Source organism: Numida meleagris, chromosome 25 (genome assembly GCF_002078875.1).
Source record: "Numida meleagris isolate 19003 breed g44 Domestic line chromosome 25, NumMel1.0, whole genome shotgun sequence".
NCBI lineage: Eukaryota > Metazoa > Chordata > Aves > Galliformes > Numididae > Numida > Numida meleagris.
The window spans coordinates 5,056,555-5,076,133 of record NC_034433.1 but is presented as its reverse complement, the minus strand read 5'-3'; the positions used below and the strand labels follow the sequence as shown (position 1 = coordinate 5,076,133).

Below are 19,579 nucleotides of genomic sequence, written 5' to 3'. Positions count from 1 at the left end.
TTAGAAGAGGAGTAGGAGAAGGGTTCCCCAAGGGCCAACTCTCTAACGTACTGATTGTTAACTTAATTATTTTTATTTTTATTTTTTGTACTGGCAGATCTACTGCTAGCTAACTCCAGCAAACAGCCAGAAACCTTTGTGCCAATCTCTGGAAAAACCCTGTGCAGCAGGATGGAGCAGGGGCTGCTGGTAGGGGGGGGAGGGGGGTGAGGATGAGGGGGGACACTCCAGTTGGAACTGCCACTATGCCTTTCCTGGGGCCGCTGCTGCCCCATGTCATGCCATTCCATGCCCTCCCATCCCATCTCATTCCATGCCATGCCATCCCATGCCATGCCATGCCATGCCATGCCATGCCATGCCATGCCATGCCATCCCATCTACACTATGCCATGTCATCCCATCCCATGTCACCCCATCCCATCTTCACCATCCCATGCCATCCCATCTTCACCATCCCATGCCATCCCATCTTCACCATCCCATGCCATCCCATCTACACCATCCCATGCCATCCCATCTACACCATCCCATGCCATCCCATCCCCTGCCATCCCATCTTTATCATGTCATGTCATGCCGTCTCACTCCACACTATCTCATTTCATGCCATTCCAGACCATGTACATTGTGTCACGCCATGCAATGCCATCCCATCTACACCATGCCATGTCATCTCATTCCACGCCATTCCACCCCATCCAACCCCACCGCAGAGGGCTGAACCCGCAGTGAAACTGAGCGCCTCTTGGCTCCCACTGTCAACACAGCTCTCCAGTGCCGACTTGTGCTGGGAACCAAAAATTCCTCCCTTCTTGGCAGCTGACAACAATTGCACAGCTGCCAGCGCCCGTGGATATGGGGGCTGCTGCAACGCCAGCAGGATGAGACCCCCGCCCAGCAGCCCCACCAGAATGGGAACTTTGGCTCACGTGGGTTCCATAGTGGTGCTGGAAGAGCCTACAAAGGCTGCATTTACCCACAACTGCAACGAAGCAGCCAGCACTGCGGATGATAGGTAATTTATTTTATTGCATTTTATAATGCCATTGTCCATACAGATTACATGCAGCTAGACCTACTGTACAAGGGTTTACCGTCTGCCAAAGCAGACACACGGAAGGTTGGAGTACAAATACACAGCAACGCTATTTCCTTTATACAGCACGAGGGATGCGGCGGCGTGGAAGGGGCTTTGTACATGTCCCCCCCCGTCCACCTCCCTCCGGCCCCTCCCCAGGGTCACCGCCCCACCTGGCAACAAGGGGGAAAAAATATGGGGAAAAAAAGGAGAAGTGTTGGTGGGCGATGCTCCCATCCCCCACCCCCCCACCCCTCAGGGCCGCACCGTGAGGGGCTCTCAGCCCAGCGCTGGGGTGTGGGGGGGTCCCCATTGCCCAGCTCCATCCCATTCCCCACCTCCCACAGTGTTTCCAGGACAAAAACCCAAATGTGGGGACTTTCTCCTGGGCGGCAACACGGGACAGTCATGTAAACAAAGCACAGAAACCCTTTGGTTTAATGCAGTTTGGGCTGCTGCTGTCCCCACCCCGGCACCCAGCGCTGCCCCCGCGCTGGGCTCCTCCTCACCCCCACTCCACCGATTCCGCACGAAATGAATCAGCGTTAAAAATAATAATAATAATAATAAAAAAAAAATAAAACAACATTGAAAACAGAGTACATCCTTCAGGACATCAGTGAGAGATAGCAGAGCAACGCCTTTGCCCACGGGAGGTGCCCCCGCCGCGAGCAGAACAAAAATCCCAACGCAAGAGAACAGTTCGTGGTAGTGGGTTTCCAACCAGTATATATATATCTCCGTATATACAGACATAGGGGCTCCGCCACGCGCCGCGTTTGGTCCTCGATTCTTCCCCCCCCCCCCCTGCACCGGGCGTGTGTTTGAGGTAAGACGTGGAATTCTGTACAAATCCCAACGGGCAGAAAAGGAAACACGCACCCAGGGCGGGGGGGTCCGTACCTGCAGGGGAGCAGGGTGTGGGATGGGGCCGCTCAGCCCTGAGAGCATCAGGGCAATGCATGGCACCCGCATCCCCCCACCACGATCCCGCTTTGGCTGGGGGGGAGGCACGGCTCGGAGCCATGGGACGTCCCAAACCTGTGCATGTTTTTGTTTTTGTTTTTGTTTTTTTAAAAAAATTCATTTATATTTATATATTTACTTATATATATATAATATATATATATGGTGCTCTCGCGAGCCAGGATTGCGGCTGACAACCTATAGGGCACACAGCGAGGAGGGGTTGGGGAGGTGCAGGAGGGGGACCTCACTGAGACTCTGGGGGGTGGGGTTGGGGGGACTGTACCGCTGGAAAGGCCGAAGCATCACGAAGCACAGCCCAAGGGGGGAGCGCAGTGGGTGTGCAGGTGCCGGTGTGCTGCGTGCCCGTGCTGCGCACGCTTTCGCTCAGCCCAGTGCAGGAAAATGGCGTTGGAAGAGCTGCTGAAAAGATGAAATCCTAAGAGGGAAGTCGGGAAGAGAAGAAGAGAGAAGGGAGCAGCTATGGAAACGCACAGCCCCGAGGAGAGGAGCGGTGGGAGCCGTGCAGAGCGCACGGGCAGATGGATGCAGGGCTAGAGACATCAGCAAAGTGTGACCAGAGCCACCAGGTGCCACCAGCTGTGCCCGCACCCCCCGGAATGCAATGTACCCTCAGTGGGAAGAACAGTAAGAGGGCACATCGCACCCTCCCTGAAGCCATTGGGGTTCCCAGGACCCCAAAGCATGTGAGGAAAGCAGGCTTTGCTGGCTGGGGGTACCCTGTGCTTGGGGACTCCTGCTCCTGCCTGGCACCCCACAGCCACACTGCCCCATTGAGTTGGGAGGGCATGGGAGGCTGCTCAGCTCGGGACCCCAGAGCTCCCCACATCCCCTAAAGCAGCGATGCCAAAAGGTCCAGCAAAGCGCACAGAAGGGTTGGGGGAGGGGAGAGGGGGGGAAGCACTGCCAGCACTTGTATGGATGAAGGGGAAGAAATCTCCCTAAGTTGGAAGAATAAAAATGAAGCCTGGATGGATGCTGAGGGGCAACAGAACTACAGTGGGTGCAGGTGGGGGTGGGGGGGCTCCAACACGGTACACAGCTCCCCATACTCCCTCCCCGCACCCCCCCGCAGTGCAGGAAGGCAGCAGCTCGTGGCACCGGCCAACCTTCATCCACACCTCCACGTGGAGCTGTAAACTCGTTTCAAACAATAACTTAAAAAGATCCTCCCCCCCCAGAAAACCATTAAAAATAATAAAGCTGTAGTTGGGGGCTGGGGGGAGGGAATAACCCCTTCGCCTCCTGTGGTGGGGCTGGCGGGGGGAGCTCGGCGCTGCGCTCTGGTTGTGCGCCTGCGACGGGGGCAGCGGCGATGGAGCGAGCGCGGCGGAACGCGGGGCGAGTGGGGACACCTAGCGAGAGCGGCACGGAGAGCTCGGCAGCGCTTCCTGCTCCGCCCGGCACGGCGAGCTGCGCAGCGGGATCTTCCGACCGTATCTTGGTTTGGTTTGCTGGGTTTTTTGGGGGGCGTACGGGGGATGCTGGTGACCCCCCACCAGGGTGAGCTTCGCTTGGATGGCTTCACGGGGGGAACCCCCGCAAGTAATGGGGGGGTTGCTCGGCCTCGTGGGAGCCCCATCTCTGCAGCCTGCTGGTGTTGAGGATGCAGCGGGCAGACACAGGAGGTGTCGTGGTGACCTCAATTAGGGGATATGTGCTGTGGGGTCACCAGCACCGTGGAGACATTGCAGTGGTGACACATGGGTACAAAATAGTGCTTACCCGGGGACACCCTGCCTGTGCCCCACAGTGTGTGTCCCGTTTTCAGCACAAAACGCAGCCCTGGGGGCAGCAGACCCACAAGGTGCCCCACGCAGCCCCACTGCGCTGGAGAGGGGCTCCAACTCCCACCCCAGTGCCCTGTAGCAGAGGAAGAAGGTCTGACCCTAGAGAAACACTGCAGCCAGGCAGCACCAAGTGGCACATCCTCTCTGATACACCCCCAGGACAGGAGGGGGAGGTGCTGGTCCCCGAGAGCAGCCTGGGCCATGGGGAGCCCAGGGTACCACCAATGCCACCAGAGAAAGAAAGCGCAGGGAGAAGAGGGGTGTTTGGTTGTGTCGTTCTCGTTATTATTAATATTTCTTTTTGGCATCAATACCATCTGTTCACCTGAACTACGGACCTGCTGTCTCGAGACATCTTTTGGTATCTTCCCATCTGGATGCAGATGCGCGACGCACACAAGGGGAGGACGGAACAAAGGTGAAATGGGGTACAGAGAGCCCGGCTCCAGCAGGCATGGCTTGGGGCCGAGGCCATCCCACCCCAGTGTGGATGGCAGTGCCAGAGCCCCGGGCAGGGTTCTGCTGGTGGGACTCCACATGCCAGCCTCCTCTGTGGCTCCTGCGGGACCCAGAGCCCGTCCCATCCACAGGGCAGGACCCAGGTGCGCAGAGGGCAACGAGCTTCTTCCCCTCCCAACCTTCCACGGGTCGGGCTGCAAGAGCCATCACCCACTGCACCCAACGCTGAGATGCAGCCAGAGCTTTGTCCTCAGTGCCCAGCCAGTCATCGCCACCTGGATGCCACCAGCCTGATGGTGGTGGGGACTGGAGGATGGCGTGCAGGGGTGGGTGGCACCAGTGGTGGTGACATCGGGGCCGCGCAGGCACACAGGGTCCCAAAAGGCGCAGGATGGTGGTGCGAGGCTGCAGCACAGGTCTCGGCCCTGTTTCTGTGGTTTCTTCCCCCAAAGCTGGATGGAAGCAGCACGTGGGAAGGGGCCGCAGGTCCTTGTAGTGCAAAACCCGCTGGGAGGAGGCTCGGCAGTGGGATCCTGCCTCCCTGGGGCGGCTGCTGGGGGCTGGGGACATCCTGGAGCCACGTCTTGGAGGGAGCCCACAGCCACACAGTGTGTGACGAGGGGATGGAGGAGCCCTCCTTGGAGTGTGGGTGTGGGGAAGAAAGGAGGGACAACTTCGGACAGAAACAATCTACCATCCTCGTTCACCAGTTACTAACCAAGGGAGGAGGGGGGACAACGTTCAGCCCTGGGGGGGTTTGTTTCTTGTTTCGTCGCACATCCCCGGCGCCAGGGACCCGCCAGTCACCGGGCAGTGGGGAGCAGGACGGGTGCCCCGAGGAAACCCTTCTGCTTTGTGGAAGTGCCTTGAAGAAACGGGTTAGCGCCAGAGGTCACCTTGGGGAGGCAGGAGCTGGGGTTCGTCTGCAGCCGGAGCGCGGGCAGCGCTCGGGGTCCTTAGGACAAGTCTTCCACCGGCAGCTCCTCCTCCAGGTCCCTGTCGTCAGGAATTGTCACATTCTGGGTGGCGGTGGCCAGCAGTGAGACGGGCCTGCTGTCATCCTCGGCCTCGGCTGGTTCCTCCTTCACGTGCACGGGGTGGCTGCTGCAGGGGGGAGAGCGGGGCTGAGCCCTCCACCCCATGGGCAGAGCCCTGCTGGCACTCAGCTCTCGGTCCCCTCACCATAGGTAACCCCAGCCCGCCCCTCGGGGGCCAGGAGCCACCGGAGGCACCGAGCAGTGCCACCACCCTTTCTCCAACCCCGTACCCTGCAGGGATGTGGCTGTCCCCGTCCCCCCGCCCCACTGACCTGTACTGCTGCGGGGATAGGCGCGGGCTGCTGCTGCCATTGCTGTTGATCTGCTCCACCGTGCTGCTGACATCGTCGTGGCCCACGTGCAGCATCCCGCTGGTGGAGCTGGTGTTGATCATGGTGGGGCTATTGAGCAGTGGGAAGCTGCTCTCTGCCAGTGCCGCCTGCAACGAGCAAAGAGGTGCGATAGGGGAATGCCCCCGTGGTGCACAGTGCGATTGCCACGGGGCAGCAGAGGCTGCTCAGTGCCACCGCAGCGCTGCCAGGACAGCACAGTGTCACAGCTGTGCACAGCCAGCACGGGAAGGGGAGCGTCCCTGCATCAGGGCAGGGCTGGCCACGTGCTGGAGGGGACGGGGACAAGCAGAGCATCCTCACCTGGTAACTTGCGTTAAGTGCTCCATAACCGAGTCCTGAAATCATGTTTTTGACTAAAGTCGGACTCCTGCAGAAGACAGAGAACAGAGAGCAGTCTGAGCACCGCCAGCCCCGAGAACCACAGTGCTGCCAGCAGGGGTGGGCATGGGGGGGGCACCCACCCTGTCATCTTTGGTGGCCTTCGCTTTTGGTACTCGTGCTCGTCCACGGTCCACACGGCTCCCTTGACGTTCTCCACGCGCACGAAGCACTTGTGCAGGCTCAGGTTGTGGCGGACGGCATTCTGCAGGAGGGGATGACGCAGCTCAGCGGCACAGCCGTGCCCTGACACCCACAGCCCGACAGCTGCCCTCCTCCTCCTCTTCTTCCTCATCACCCCCAGCCCCCACAGTGCCACCGCTCACCCCGGGCTGACACAGCCTGTCCCCAGGTGAAGGCTCTGTGATGCCCATCAGGGTTTGGGGAGCTAAGCCCTGTGCCAAGCCCGGGACACGGCACCGTGACCCTCAGCCTGATGCTGGCACCGGGACAGGGACCGAGCGGGACAAAGGGCAGTGACACCAGCAGGGACCCGGGCACCCGCTGCGGACACACAGCTCTCCTCCTTTCTTCCCTCCCTCCCCCCCATCCCTTTTGGGTCCTTTCCCTCCCTTTCTTCTTTACGTCGACCATCTTTACATCTCTAAATGTAAAATAAAGAGACGCACACGTAGGCAGACAGCGCAGCCCCGAGAGATACCGGCTCCCTTTTCCCCTTCCAACTCCCTGCCATTTGCTACTGCCCCTATTTCATTACCAATTTTAATTTGCCTCTAATTAAATCCTGTGTATTTTTCCGACTCACTTGCTAATCCATGAGGGAGGCAGGAGGCTGGAGTGGAATCTCTCCGAGCTATAATTACAAAGGGCCTAATCACGCCGGGGCTCTGCCTTTGAATAAATTTCCTTGCATTAAGGTTCTCAGATTCTCTGCCTTGCAAATGAGAATGACCCCAATTTCAGGAAGTTGGCCTCGGAGGGTTTTTTTTTTCTTTCTTTTTTTTTTAATTTTTTTTTTTTATTTCGAGTCCTGATTCGTGATGAGAGACTAATTCGTTACGCTAAAACATTAACAGCAATTTAAAAGGTCGAACGGGGGCTGTATAAACAAAGGAGCCGGCCAGCACAACAAGGCAGAAGGAGACGCAAGGACTGCCCCCCCCACAACACCAAGTGTGAGAGTTCCCGGAAACTCATAGCACATCGCACTGTCCCTCCCTCTTTGCTTTTCAATGTGAGGATGGAAACAAAGCCCCGCTCCCTCCCTCCCATCCCTCTGGCCCCCAGCAGCCCCCACCAGCGCTGCCCACATCCCTGCTGGCACCAAAGGTGACCCCCGTCCTCAGAGCCCTGGCAGGGATGGAGGGAGCCAGGAACCCAATGGAGAACCCCGAACCACTTTCCCCATGTCCCGATCCTCGTGCCCTCGCTGCAAACCCCCAGCCTCAGCCAGGGAGGGGGTGGGACAGGATCCAGAGCCGCCCTTGAACCCCCGTCCTCAGGCGAGCAAACACAGGACTTCCTCCCCTTCCTCCTTCCTGTGCACGCAGGGGGCTGGTCGGCCAAACAAAGCCCCACTTAGAAGCAGGGTGCATGGCATGGTCACAGCCTGACTGTGCCGGCAGCATCACCCCCAAACCCCGTGCCCCCTGGCAGCCCTGTTCTCCCTGACAGCGCCATGCTGTGAGGTGCCAGCAGTGATATGCCTGCACAGGGCAGAAGTGGAGCAATCCCTGTGGAAGTGATGGGGATTCAGGGACTGAGGGGTGCCCAACCCTCTCTGCCTTCCCCAGTGGTTCCGAACAGCTCCCACCCAGCTGGACCCCAGGTCTGGAGAAAACATGGTGCTGGTGGCACCGAGCACGTGGCAGATGTCACCCAGGTGACACGGAGCAGCGCTGCCCACGCCGGGGGTGGGGGTCCACGCCTCATCGTAACGCAGCTTTTGTATTTTAACAGAGTGTTTGTTTAGTGCCAGACCTGGCTGCTCTGTTTGCTTCTCATCTTTGCCTTTTCTAATAATGTTTGCTCTATGCCCCATTCCCCCCACCCCAGGGCCCCACAGTGCCCCACGGCTCTGCCCCAGGATGGGGTCCCAGGCAGGGTAAGTCAGAGGCTGAGGGAGGAACCGCAGCAACGTTAATTTTCTGGAGTGAGGAAATAAGGCGATTTTTTCCTGTGCATCCCCCTCCTTCAAAAGAAACCTGGCCTTGGGCATGGAAAGCTGCAAAGGGAATCGGCCCCGACCCAGCAAGTCTGGATCCCCTTTGGTGGTGGAACAGGAAAAAACAAAGAGCAAGAAGGGAAATATGGGGGTGTGGGGGCAGCCCCTTGGGGGTTGGGGAGCTCCCTGAGCTCTTGGGGAGCAGCTCAGGGCTGGGGAACACAGGGTGCTGCTGAGAAAAAAAACCCAAATGCTTTATCCCCTGTACACACTGAAGGGAAGGAGAAAGGCATCCAGGGCCACCACTGTTTCATTCCGCAGGTGGGGGAACTGAGGCACAAGGCAGGGAAAGGGCTGTGCTGGATGAACCCATGACTCCCTGCCCCACGGCCAAACCCCATCCTGAGAGCAATGAACACAGCCCCATGTGATGCCCGGCGCAGCAAAACCAGCTGCAGTGCTGCCATGTGCCATGAGGGGGACACCGGGCTGCACAGCACTGGCAGCAGCGCTGCATCACCCACATGTGCTGCCTGGCCCTGGGCTCCGGCTGCTCTGCTTCAACAGTGCATGGGGAACCCCAGCTCCAGAGCAACCCATTCCTTCCGTCACAGCAGCCCCTCCCATCCGCCAAGCGGTCCTTCACTCCTCTCCCATTGCATGATTTCTAAATACCCAGAAAGCCATGCAATCCACCTGCACCAGTCCTTGCAACCGTGTCTCTGTGCCACAACTTCCCCAGCATCTCCTGCCCCAGATGCTGAACGCTTGCACCACCCTCCTCTACCCCACAGAGCTCTCAGCTGGGGGGCAGCTCCTTGCACTGGGATGGGGCAGCGCTGGGTGCCCCCCCCCACCCCGTCTCACCATCTCCAGTGTGCAGCGTGCCACCAGCCCCCGGGTTATCATTAACCTCCTTTCCTATTTCGAGTGCCTCGCTCTTCTCTCTGCCCTTTTCCCAGCACAGGGACATGCAGCTCCGCTGTGCCCCAGCTCCATAACTCTGCCGGGGGTTCCTACAGCTCCTCGTAACCCACACAGACCAACCCCCCCCCCCAGCCCAGGGATGCATCCTAGGAGCAGAATGCTTAGATCTAAGCCACAAAATCATTCCCTACGCTAATTCTGGGCTGTGAAATGAACTGGTCCCTAGCACATAAAAACAGGAGCGTCTCCCACAGCAGTGCTGGGCTCTGCTGTGCTGGATGCGGGGCTGCAGGAGCCCCGTGCCGTGCTCTCACCTTCCAGGTGGCCGTGTTCCTCCTGAAGTAGGCAAACATCCTGGTGAACCAGTTGTAGATCTCGTTCAGCGTCAGCTGCCTGTCAGGGGTCTCCAGGATGGCCTGGGGAGCCGAGAGGGGACGGAGCATCACTTGCAAAGAGCCTGAGCTTCGTGCCAGGGGTCGGGGGGGCTCCCACCTCCTGCTGTAGCGAGGGGAGGGAGCAGCTTTGCCTGGGTAAGTTTCTGGGGTGAGCCACTCACCTGCCGGATGAGCGAGGCGTACGTGAAGGGCGGCCGGACGTCCGCGTTCTTATAAAATTCGTGGTTCTGTGCAAGCTCTGCAGGGAGGGCAAGGAGGGGATGGAGCAGTGATGGCCTCCCGCCCTCAGACTGCGCCGCCAGCGCCGCAGCCCTGTCCCCATGCTCACCTGAAGATATTGGGGTGCAGAACTTCTCCGAGTTCCTCCTGCGGATGGGCCCCACGCTGTGTAACGTGGAAGAGCTGATGACGGAGGGGCCCTGCCGCAGCGGGGTGATGGGGGCCGTGGCAGAGGTGGGGGGATGAGGTAAGCCATCGGGGAACGTGTCCGAGGTGCTCTTGGAGAGGGTGGCACTCGAGACCAGGTTCAGCTGTGGGGAAGAAGGGAGAGCGGATGGGAGCGGAGAAAGTGCGGGGCTGGGTGTGCTGGGAAAGCTGCTCAGGCACCGGGAATGGGATTGTGCTGTGGGCAGGAGGCGAGGGGTGCGGCGGGGGAGTTGCTGGTGGTGGGATGCACCATGGGATGGGGAGGGGATGCAGTTGTGGGATGGGGATGGGATGCAACTGCAGGATGGGGATGGGATGCAATTGCAGGATGGGGATGGGATGCAGCCGCTGCATGCCCAAAGCAGCACCATGTGTCAACACAAGCTGCATTTCACTCCTGTCCCATGCCACACACTGATGCTGGCACAATGGACCAGAACCAGAGAACGTGACACACACATCCTGAGAAGCCCGTCCATGCAGTGACCACATGCAGGGCAAGGAGGGGACAGGAGCAGGGGAAAAGGGAAGGACTGGGGGCTGTGGGGTGGCAGAGGGGCAGGGAGGGAGGTGTGCGCTTACAGGTTGGCTGAAAGGCTTTGGCTCCGAAGGTCTCATGTGGAGGTGGGCCATCATGGCCTGCAGGCGCTCACTCTCCTTTGCCAGCTGAGGAGGCAGCGGGGAGTGGGTCAGGCAGGATGGGGGCATCCCCAATGTCCCCACGCCCACCCCTCTGTCCGTCCATCCATCCGTCCATCCTCCCGGACGCACAGCATCACCGTAATTGTGCCCCCACCCGTTTACTCCCCAGCGTGCACGGAAGGGTGAAATATTCGCTGTGGCACCAGGAGAGGCATCGAGCTCGGCGCAGCCGATGGGACCTGACACGTGCTCTCCTCCCGTCACCTTCCCTTCCTGCCACGACCCCTCAAACCCGGGCTGGGAGGGGTTAACGGCAGGAGCCAGTGCGGAGTTTGTGCAAGTTCGGAGCAGCTCTGCTGCCTTCGCGCTGCCGCGGCGCTCATTAGAGCTGACAGGTCCCCCCTCGTGATGCAGACGCTCTCCGCCGACACAGCGGGAGCTCCGCGCTGAAAACTTTATAATTGGTGGCTCCAGTGGCAGCTCCCCACTCGCACAACGCAGCACTCCGCGAGCCCTTCAGGATTTGTTTTTTTCTTTTCCCTTCCCTCCCCTCTTTAAGCCCCGGTAATTGCTTTCAACCCCATGTGTTATGCCGAGGAAGAGGAGGCAATGGCAGCACAGCCCCCCCGGGTCGGGGAAGCAGGGGGCCAGGTTCGCTGCACATCCCCCCCCCCCCCCTCCCTGGGCTCTGTGTCCCCTGTGGTGACACCCAGCACAAACAGACCAGGGACAGCCAGGGGAGGGGGTGACAAGAGCACCGCTGGGTGCCCCAAGTGAGGCCCCTCGGTGCTGGGGGGGTCAGGGAACGGGATGGGGACAGGGAAAGCACGCAGAGCCCTGCCCTCCCCTCCTCACCCCTCGCAGCCTCCAGATGAAAAAGCACTGCTCTCCCCATTTTTATCTCCTCCCTTCCCTATGAACTGAATTACGCACGGCACTTCGGGGAGTTGGATGCAGTGGGAAAAGGACTATTTAAAGAGCTGCTGTCCAAAAATAGCAACCCGCAGCCAGGCTCCAAACACCACACTCGGGCTCCTCACCCGGTGCCCCGCTTTCCAGCAGCCCCTGTACCCACAGAGGGCACTGGGGCGTCCCAGGCAGGAGGGACGGCTCGTCCCTTCCCATAGACTTGTGCAGGGCTGTGGGTTGTGGATGGGGCAGCAGTTTGCTGCCTCGATGCCCACCACGTGGGCAGCACCGCTGCGTGGGAGGGATGCTCGGAAGGATTTGGGAACGAGGCCGCCTCACCAGCGGTCCCTGACCCCGTGCTCCATCCTGCAGAGCACACGCAGAGCTGGGAGGGAGCTGCTCCCGACACAGTCACCCCGCAGCAGCACCCACCTGTATCTCCAGCTGCTGTACCACTTGCATCTGAACTCGACACTGGGCTGTGCTTCGGTCATCAAGTGCGTGTTCTGTATTGAGGTGTCTGAGGAGGAGAACGTGGGGTTTTACCCTCGGACATAGCAGAAATGTGCCCCTCACACATGGAGGCCACAAGTGGGGTCAGCCCTGCCATGCAAACCACCCCTGTCTGCACACAGCACTGCCCTTCCCACTGGGGGTGGCCCTGGGCACCCCATGCCAACCCTGCGCTGCTTTCCAAACCGGAGGTGGCTCATCTGCCCCGTGCAAACATGCCCGGAGAGCCACGGCAGCGCCTTATCTGGCTTCACCCAGTGAGTCAGAGGCAGGAGGGCACGCAGCCTGATGCATTGACTCACTGCTCCCAGCAGCGCTGCCTCGGCCCCAACAGATGCCTTCACACTCCTCCTCCTCCTCATCCTCCCTAGCCTGGCTCTGTCCCTGGGGATGGGCAGGGTGGCACGGTCCCAGCCACCCCCGCCGTGCCCAGGAAGGCTTTGGAAGCCCGGCCCTCGCCGAGCAGCACCGTGCCCACTGCAGGCAGCACGCGGAGCAGACAGCTGAGAGGAGGGGGGATCGCGTCAAGCGAGAGAACCCGTCAGTTCCTTCTGATGTCTTTGCTAAAAATCCTGGCTACAAAGAGATCTAATTGCAAATGAACTAATTAAGTAAACCTCTGACGAAGCGTGAAAACAATTTGTTTGACCCTGACGCTAGCAGAGGGCTCTTCGACAGCGGAGTTAATCAGTCAGCGCAGAGCCCACAAGCGGTGTCAGCGGCTGCCACGCTGCCATCTGCTGCCTCCCTCCTCAGGAGGGGACTGCAGACCCCCCCCCCCCAGCCCTGCATGGGGTCTTTCCTCCTCCAGCAGCATGGCCTAGCATGTTTTCCCCTTCTCCACAGGTTCCCCCCCTTGCATTGCCTGGGTAGGGGAGGCCCGGACCTAATTTTGGGCCCCACTGTGCTGGGGTGCCCCAATGCTCAGCTCTCCCCCCTGGCAAGGGCAGCACTTACTTGACAAACTGTCCCAAGTCCTCACAGAGGGTTTCGCAGCCGGGCCACTTGCACTCTCCATGGCCATAGAGTGGGTGAGAGCCGGGGGTCTCTTCATGGGAAGAGCTGCAGAGGAGGGAACAGACCCACTGAGGGGGTGCTTGGACACCTCCCAGGGGTCAGCCCTGAGAACCGCAGGGGACCTCCCCAGGCACAGCTACATGGCCCCCAGCACTGAGCCACTGAGAATCATCACGGAACAGAACCTGGGGGGGAAGGGACCCTACGGACCCTTTGGTTCCAACCCATTTCCCTGGGGGTAAAAGCAGAATGGGCCAGAGCCCGCCCCTACCTGTCCCTTCTCGGTGTGTGCATGGTGCTCTGCCCATTGGGCAGAGGGTGATGGGAAATGGGAGGCGAGACCTTGGCGGCCGAAAACGAGGTAGAGTTGGAGGTGTTGGTGGTGAGGTCGAGACCCTCTTGTTTGATGCTGTCTTCGACAGGCTGGGAGGCGGTGACCTCCTTCCAGAGCTGCTGCAGGTCCGAGGGGCACACAGCTGCGTGGGGACGGGACACGGCCATCAGCGGGGGACACGGCCCAGCAGCACCCGCTGCGTTCCCCCCGCCCTACCCAGCAGCTGAGCTCCCAACGCTCAGCACCGCCCCAGCACCGTGCAAATCACCACCTCCTGCACACTCCCACAGAGAAACCCCAACCCCAGCAGCCCCCCACCGAGCCCCCAAGCCCCGCACCTTACCTTGGGGAAGGGTCTGCAGGGGCACGGTGCCCTGGCCCGGAGGGAGGCTCACCAGCCCCTGGCGCTGCAGGTTTAACAGGTGCTGCTGCTGGAGCTGCTGCATCTGCAGGAGCTGCTGCTGGAACGCCAGCTGCTTGTTCCCTAACGGCTGCTGGGAGACAAAAGGGAGACGGCGAGCCCCGTGAGCGCCGGCATTGCGGCCTCGGGGAGGGCAGGGGCACGGCTGCAGGTGCGGGCAGCACGCGGTGGCTCGGTGCTGCTGGGCCTGCTTGGCTGGCGGCCGCGCCAGGCACAGGCTTTGATCTATCGGAAGAGGAGGGGAAGAAAAGGAAAGTGGGAAAAAAAAAAGAAAGAAAGAAAAAAAAAAAGAAAGCACTGAAAAGAGAGGGAGCGAGCAGAGCTGGGTGTTTGTGTGAGCACTGAGACACAGCTCTGCCTACACAGCATCACCAGTGGAGAGGGGTCTCCAGCACCCGAAATGCACCCTAACAAACACCGGCTGTGCACACCCTCCTTTGATCCCCATTCCCCCCACATGATCACTATGAGCCCCTTTAGGTGGGGGCACAGGACAGCTCACACGGCAGCTGGCACTCGGTGCTGCCGGTCCATGGGTGCCCACCCTGGTGTCACCATGCAGGGCACGACCCAGGGGGTCTCCCCCCCACTCCACCATGCTCTGACTGGCGGAACCGGCCCTAAACTTGTTAGGCAGGACGGGTCTCTGGGGAGGCAGAGAGAAATCCATGAGAATTAACTGAAGGGGAGAGAATTCAATTAGGGACAGGGAAAGGCAGCTGCTAATCCAAGTGGGCCATGAGAGGGGAGCTGCCCCGGGCTGCCCGGCCTCATTAGTGGGGCAGGCAGCCCGCTAACCCTGTGAACCCCTCTGTTTGCTCTGACACTGTCTGCAGGCTGCAAGGAGCCGGGCTGGCAGCAGTGTGCTGACCCCCATGGCACTGCCGCTCCGTGGGGCACGGAGTGGGATGGGGCCCCATGGGAGCACCAAGCTGCAGGCACGGTGTGCATGGGGCCCCACTGCCCCCCCATCCCCACTCACTGGGCACAGTGACCCCCGAGCTTGGACCTTGCTCCCTGCTCAGCAGACAGATGAGCTGGGGCTTGCAGCTCAGCCTGCAGTCAGCACATGCGGGTGCAGCCCAGAGCAGTGTGCCCTGGCCACTGGGCAGCCCTGTCCCTGCATCGTACATATGTCTTTCAGTCTGGTTTCTCAGCCCCAGGGGGATGCAGGGGTCCTATCCACCACTGGCCCTACACCCCAGTGCATGGAGATTGAGGCAGAAGCAAAGTAATTTCTGCTCAGAGAAGCCACACACAACACACTGAGCCAGGAGGAGTCCTGGATGCTGTGGCTGTGCAGGGTTGGGATGCAGAGAGGAGAGCAGGACAGGGCCACGCACCCCAGGTGGACACCCGTGCCCCCGGCAAGCCCTGTCCTCACCCCATAGCGGAGCCGGGCCAGGCTCTCCCTGCTCTCTCCCAGCCCCGCCACCGCCCTCCCCAGGGGCCCTGGGCATGCCTGGGCTCCCCAAACACTGCCTCATTCATGGCACTTCCCAGCGGGAAGCAGGGGCAGATTGGCAGCAGATGAAGTCATTGGGATCCCTGGGACACGCAGCTCAGCAGAACCAGACCCCGTGGGCACACCCCACTCTGCAGCTCCACACGCTGCAACCCACGTGCGCGTCCCTCCAGCTCCACAGGGCCACAAACACAGCAACACAAATATGGGAAAGCACCGGGGTCACCCACACCGAGTGCCACGTCCCCCCAGGGAGCCCCTCTGCTCACCCCAGAGTGCAAACGTGGCACCCAACTGCCAAAAACTGCACAGTTGCAATGCATCGAGCACACAGGGTGCACCCACGGGGATCTGACCAACGGCACCGACTGGCAAGGGGTCCCCGAGGGGACGCAGGAGCAGCACCCACTGTGTTTTAAGAGCGCGGACCCGTTGTCTTGGCTCCCTGCTAGGGTCTGATCCCTGAGCTGGGTCCCCCAGTGTCCCCCCACCCCCATGCCACCGACCCCCCCGGTTTGGGGCTGCGGTACCTTCCCAGCGCTGCCTACATTAGCTGCAGCTGAGTGGGTGCAGCTCGCGGGGTGCGAGGCGCCGTCACTTTGATTTATGAGCACATCAAGAGGAGTTTCGGCGTGACACCGGGGACTGACAGGAGCAGTTCATTAAGCTGACGCCGAGGTGAGGCAGAGGCAGCCCCACGCCACCCCCTCCCCTGCCCCACTGGACTCGGGGGGCTGTGCCGGAGCGGGGGGGGGTGGGGAGCAGGGGCAGCCCCTCCATTGGAGCGCACAGGGATCCCCCTGCTCTGCGGGGCTCTGGGAGCAGCGGGCTGGGGAGGAGCGGCACAGGGCAGCGGCTCAGCAGCCCTTTGCCGCTGGGGGAAGGGAAGTCCCAGCCCCACGGCACAGCACCGGGATGCTGCAGGTTCTCCTTTGCAAAGTAGTGCAGCAAACAGCTCTGGGACACGCCGCAGCCCTGCTCCATCCCTGTGGGACAACAACCCATGCCCCTTCTCCCCTGCAGCATTTCTCAGCAGACACATTTTTCCTTTCTTCTGTAGTGCTTTAATTACAAGTTGCCACGCTCTCTTTAAGCCAGCTCTGATCCTGGAGCAAGAGCAGCAGCTGCAGCTCCCAGAGATGGCTGCAGGAAGGCTGACCGCTGAGCACCGCGTGGGCACAGCAATGACAGCCACAGTCAGAGACTATCGAAGCTCGAGTGGGTGCCAGCGTGGACCACAGAGAGCAGCAGTGCTGGGGATGCAGCAATGTGCATAGTGCGGAATGGCCACGGCAGCACCACGTACAGCAAGTGGGGAGAACAGAGGGGTGAAATTAAAAAAAGCCTTGCTTTGGGTTCCTAAGCCTTGCTCTGGGTTCCCACTAGAGCAGCCCAGCTGCGCTGCTGCACATGGGTGAACTGGGGCCACGCAATGGGGCAGGGCTGCGCTGATCCCGCTCTGCCCTCCCCTTGAGCAGAGGATTTGGGGATTTGTCCCAGGGGCCACCAAGTCCCACGTCCCCTCAGATGGCCCCCATCGCTCCCCCGGGTGCTGGGATTCGCACACGCCTTGTTTTCTTCCTTCTGGTCCCCTTTTATTTGCAGCCAGATCTGATGGCCCAGAACCCATCTGCATGAGCTCACCTCTTTGGGTTGCTGCTTTCCAGCTTGCTGTTGTGTCAATAGCTGTAGGTGAAGCTGCTCCTGTTGCTTCTTGTAGTATTCCTGCAACTGGGAGGGACAGGAGGAGAGAGGACGGATCAACAGCAGCAACACCCGCTCGGCTCCATGCCCTGCACCGCCAGCCCCGTGCTGCAGCCACGCAGCTCCCGCAGCCACCCAGCGCCAAGCAGAGCACCCCTGGGGCCGTCCCATGTGGCATAAAACCTGGGAGCACCCTCCTGAGCGCTCTGTACCCCCACAGCCAAGCAAACCCCCAAGCACCCACCCCACCCCGAGCAAGGAATGTGCACCCAGGAGGGGGCTCTCAATGGGGCGGCGACGGGGTGAGCACATCTGTTTTGATAGGTGTAACTCCACGTCCCAGCAGCAGAGAATCCCCCTCCCAGCCCCACACACCCCATAGATGTTGCTGCAGCGCTGGAGGGAGGGGGGGGGTCCCCTGCTGCCCCACGCCCTCTGCAGGCTCTGCGGGCAGGGGGGACATTCTGGCAGGGAGACCCACATCCCACAGCACCCATCTGCTTAGCTGCAGTGAGGGTAGGGTACTAGGGTACAGCGCTCAGCCCCACGGCCACCAGCACAGCCCCACGGCACAGTGCTGCTGGTGGGGCTGCAGGCGGCGGGGGGTGAGGACGGGTGGGCGGCTCTGGCTCAGGAATGCCCCTTTGGATGCCGGGAAGCCTTTATCAGCTCGGGGCTGACAGCGCTGACAGCAGCAACTTTGCTTTTTCTGTCGGCGAACAGGTTTGGAAGGCCTCGGTGTTTACCCAAAAGCCAATCAAAGCCGGGGCTCTGCCGCATGGTCGAGCGCGGCTGCGGGAACATTGGGTCAGGGGTGAGAGGTGTGATGTTTGGTTTTCTTCTGGTGGAGAATGCAAGCTATTCCGGCCTGGGTTGTTTAATTTGCAGTCAAACGTGTTTCTTTATCCGGCTCCAAAGAGGCTGCGGGAGGACCCACCCAGAGTAGTGTTTACCCTTTGTTCTTTCCCTGGGGCCAACCTTGAGCCCTTATCAGCCTGTTTGGAGTAAACAGGTACTGGAGGCAGGAGGAAGGGCGGGGAGGATGCTTCTGGGATCGCTCCTTCCCTCTCTCCGCCAGCGGAGGTGTTTACTGAGCAGCCCCACTTTGTGCTGCAGTTAGTTACAGTTTGGTTTTTTTCCTCTTTTCCCTCCTCTTCCTTCATTGCTCCTTTTACACGCGAGGAGCGTTCGGGAACGCTGCAAGAACAAGCCCTGGGTCTGGATGGATCCGTGCAGTGCCTGCCTGGCCCCCAGCCTCACAGTGCCCCGGGGCACAGCAATGTGTGCTCTGCAATCCCTTCTGCAGCCGCACCCGCAGCTCTCCCAGTGTGGGATGTGAAGGGGACCCCCAGGGAAGGGCAGAGGGAAGGTGAGAACTCTGGGGGGAGCAGCGTTACCTGCTGCAGCATTATTGCCTGCTGCTGCTGCAGGAGGGCCTGGAGCTGTGGTGGGGACAGGATCTGCTGCATCTGCTGCGGCGTGATCATCTGCGGGGACATCATGGCCACGGACACGGGGACCTGCAGAGAGGAGGGGGACACATGTCACCATGCTGCTGGTCTCAGCCCTCCCCACATGCTGACAACCTGCGTGCCCCCGTCCCAAGCCCTCCACCACCTGCTCCCCCACCTCCACGTCCCATTTAGTGATGCCCTCACCAGCACCCAGCTGCACCGGAGCGCGCTGACCTTCAAGGGAGATTGCAAAGGCTTATCTGTTTGCTCAGGCACTAGGCTGGAGGGAGGTGTCAGGAGCGCGCCGAGCTCCGTTTGTCACCGGGAGCCCCCCCAGACACCAGCGGGTCAGGGTTAGTTATTAACTGGGCCGGTTCACAGCCCAGGGCTGCTGCGGGGCGCCCGCAGAGGGGCAGCGGTGGAGGCCCGAGGACGTCCCAGTGCAGGGACGCCGGCCAAGCAGTGAGCAGGCTGACAGCCCGTCCAACAAGAGCACCCCCAGCAGTGAACAGGGCCAGAGAAACCCAAGCCACGGTCAACCCCACGGGTGCCCCCCCTGCCCGTGCAGTGCTCAGGTGGCAGCGTGCAGCTGTGTGCACACCTGGCGGGGAGCGATGTGCGCGGGGTCCGTGCCCGCACACCAGGAGCGGAGGAGCATCCCGCTCATTTCCCTTTGCCGATTCATCAAGCTGGCAGCGTGCTCGGAATGAGAGCCCCTAATTAATTGCTGCACGCATCCCCCCCCCCAGCCCCGGCTGCCTCCCCACCCCCACACCACGGCCTCTCGTCCGCTGTTGCTGGCATTTTCCAATCGGAGGCATCCTAATTACCGGAGAGTTATAACACCTTCCATTTCTCGCCCAACGGACTGACACCCTGTCAAGAGCAAAGAGAATTGCCAGAGGTTTTGACAACACTAATTGCCCCTATAATCTAAAAACACAAAGGAGAGGCGATTAGTCGAGAGGGCCCCAGCTCTCGATCCGACACGAGGTTTTCACAACGTTACAAGAAAACAAAAGCGACGCTTTTTAGAGTTTGATGGCTGCTAACAAAAGCGGAATTATATTTTCATACAACCTTTGTCTGCATTAAATGCCTTTTTTCTTCCGCGCTCCAACGCGGGGCTGACGCGGGGAGGTGGCGGGGCGAGGTGCGAGCA

General features: G+C 60.4%; 1 protein-coding gene across 3 annotated transcripts in view; it reads right to left on the bottom strand.

Moving 5' to 3' along the window:
• The window catches only part of FOXP4 (forkhead box P4), a 29,424-nt gene continuing 10,851 nt past the window's right edge, over nucleotides 1,007-19,579 (bottom strand). For 2 of the 3 annotated variants that reach the window (XM_021377152.1, XM_021377154.1), the window contains 14 exons: nucleotides 18,361-18,483; nucleotides 16,904-16,990; nucleotides 13,717-13,867; nucleotides 13,311-13,515; nucleotides 12,980-13,084; nucleotides 11,942-12,029; nucleotides 10,541-10,624; nucleotides 9,861-10,062; nucleotides 9,694-9,770; nucleotides 9,452-9,553; nucleotides 6,169-6,290; nucleotides 6,008-6,074; nucleotides 5,627-5,793; nucleotides 1,007-5,421 (listed from right to left, as the gene is read on the bottom strand). In XM_021377152.1, coding sequence (XP_021232827.1) covers nucleotides 5,274-5,421; nucleotides 5,627-5,793; nucleotides 6,008-6,074; nucleotides 6,169-6,290; nucleotides 9,452-9,553; nucleotides 9,694-9,770; nucleotides 9,861-10,062; nucleotides 10,541-10,624; nucleotides 11,942-12,029; nucleotides 12,980-13,084; nucleotides 13,311-13,515; nucleotides 13,717-13,867; nucleotides 16,904-16,990; nucleotides 18,361-18,483 — 1,728 coding nt within the window. In that variant the 3' untranslated portion in view covers nucleotides 1,007-5,273. The remainder of the gene's footprint in view (nucleotides 5,422-5,626; nucleotides 5,794-6,007; nucleotides 6,075-6,168; nucleotides 6,291-9,451; nucleotides 9,554-9,693; nucleotides 9,771-9,860; nucleotides 10,063-10,540; nucleotides 10,625-11,941; nucleotides 12,030-12,979; nucleotides 13,085-13,310; nucleotides 13,516-13,716; nucleotides 13,868-16,903; nucleotides 16,991-18,360; nucleotides 18,484-19,579) is intronic. The other variant, XM_021377153.1, reaches the window with a different exon arrangement.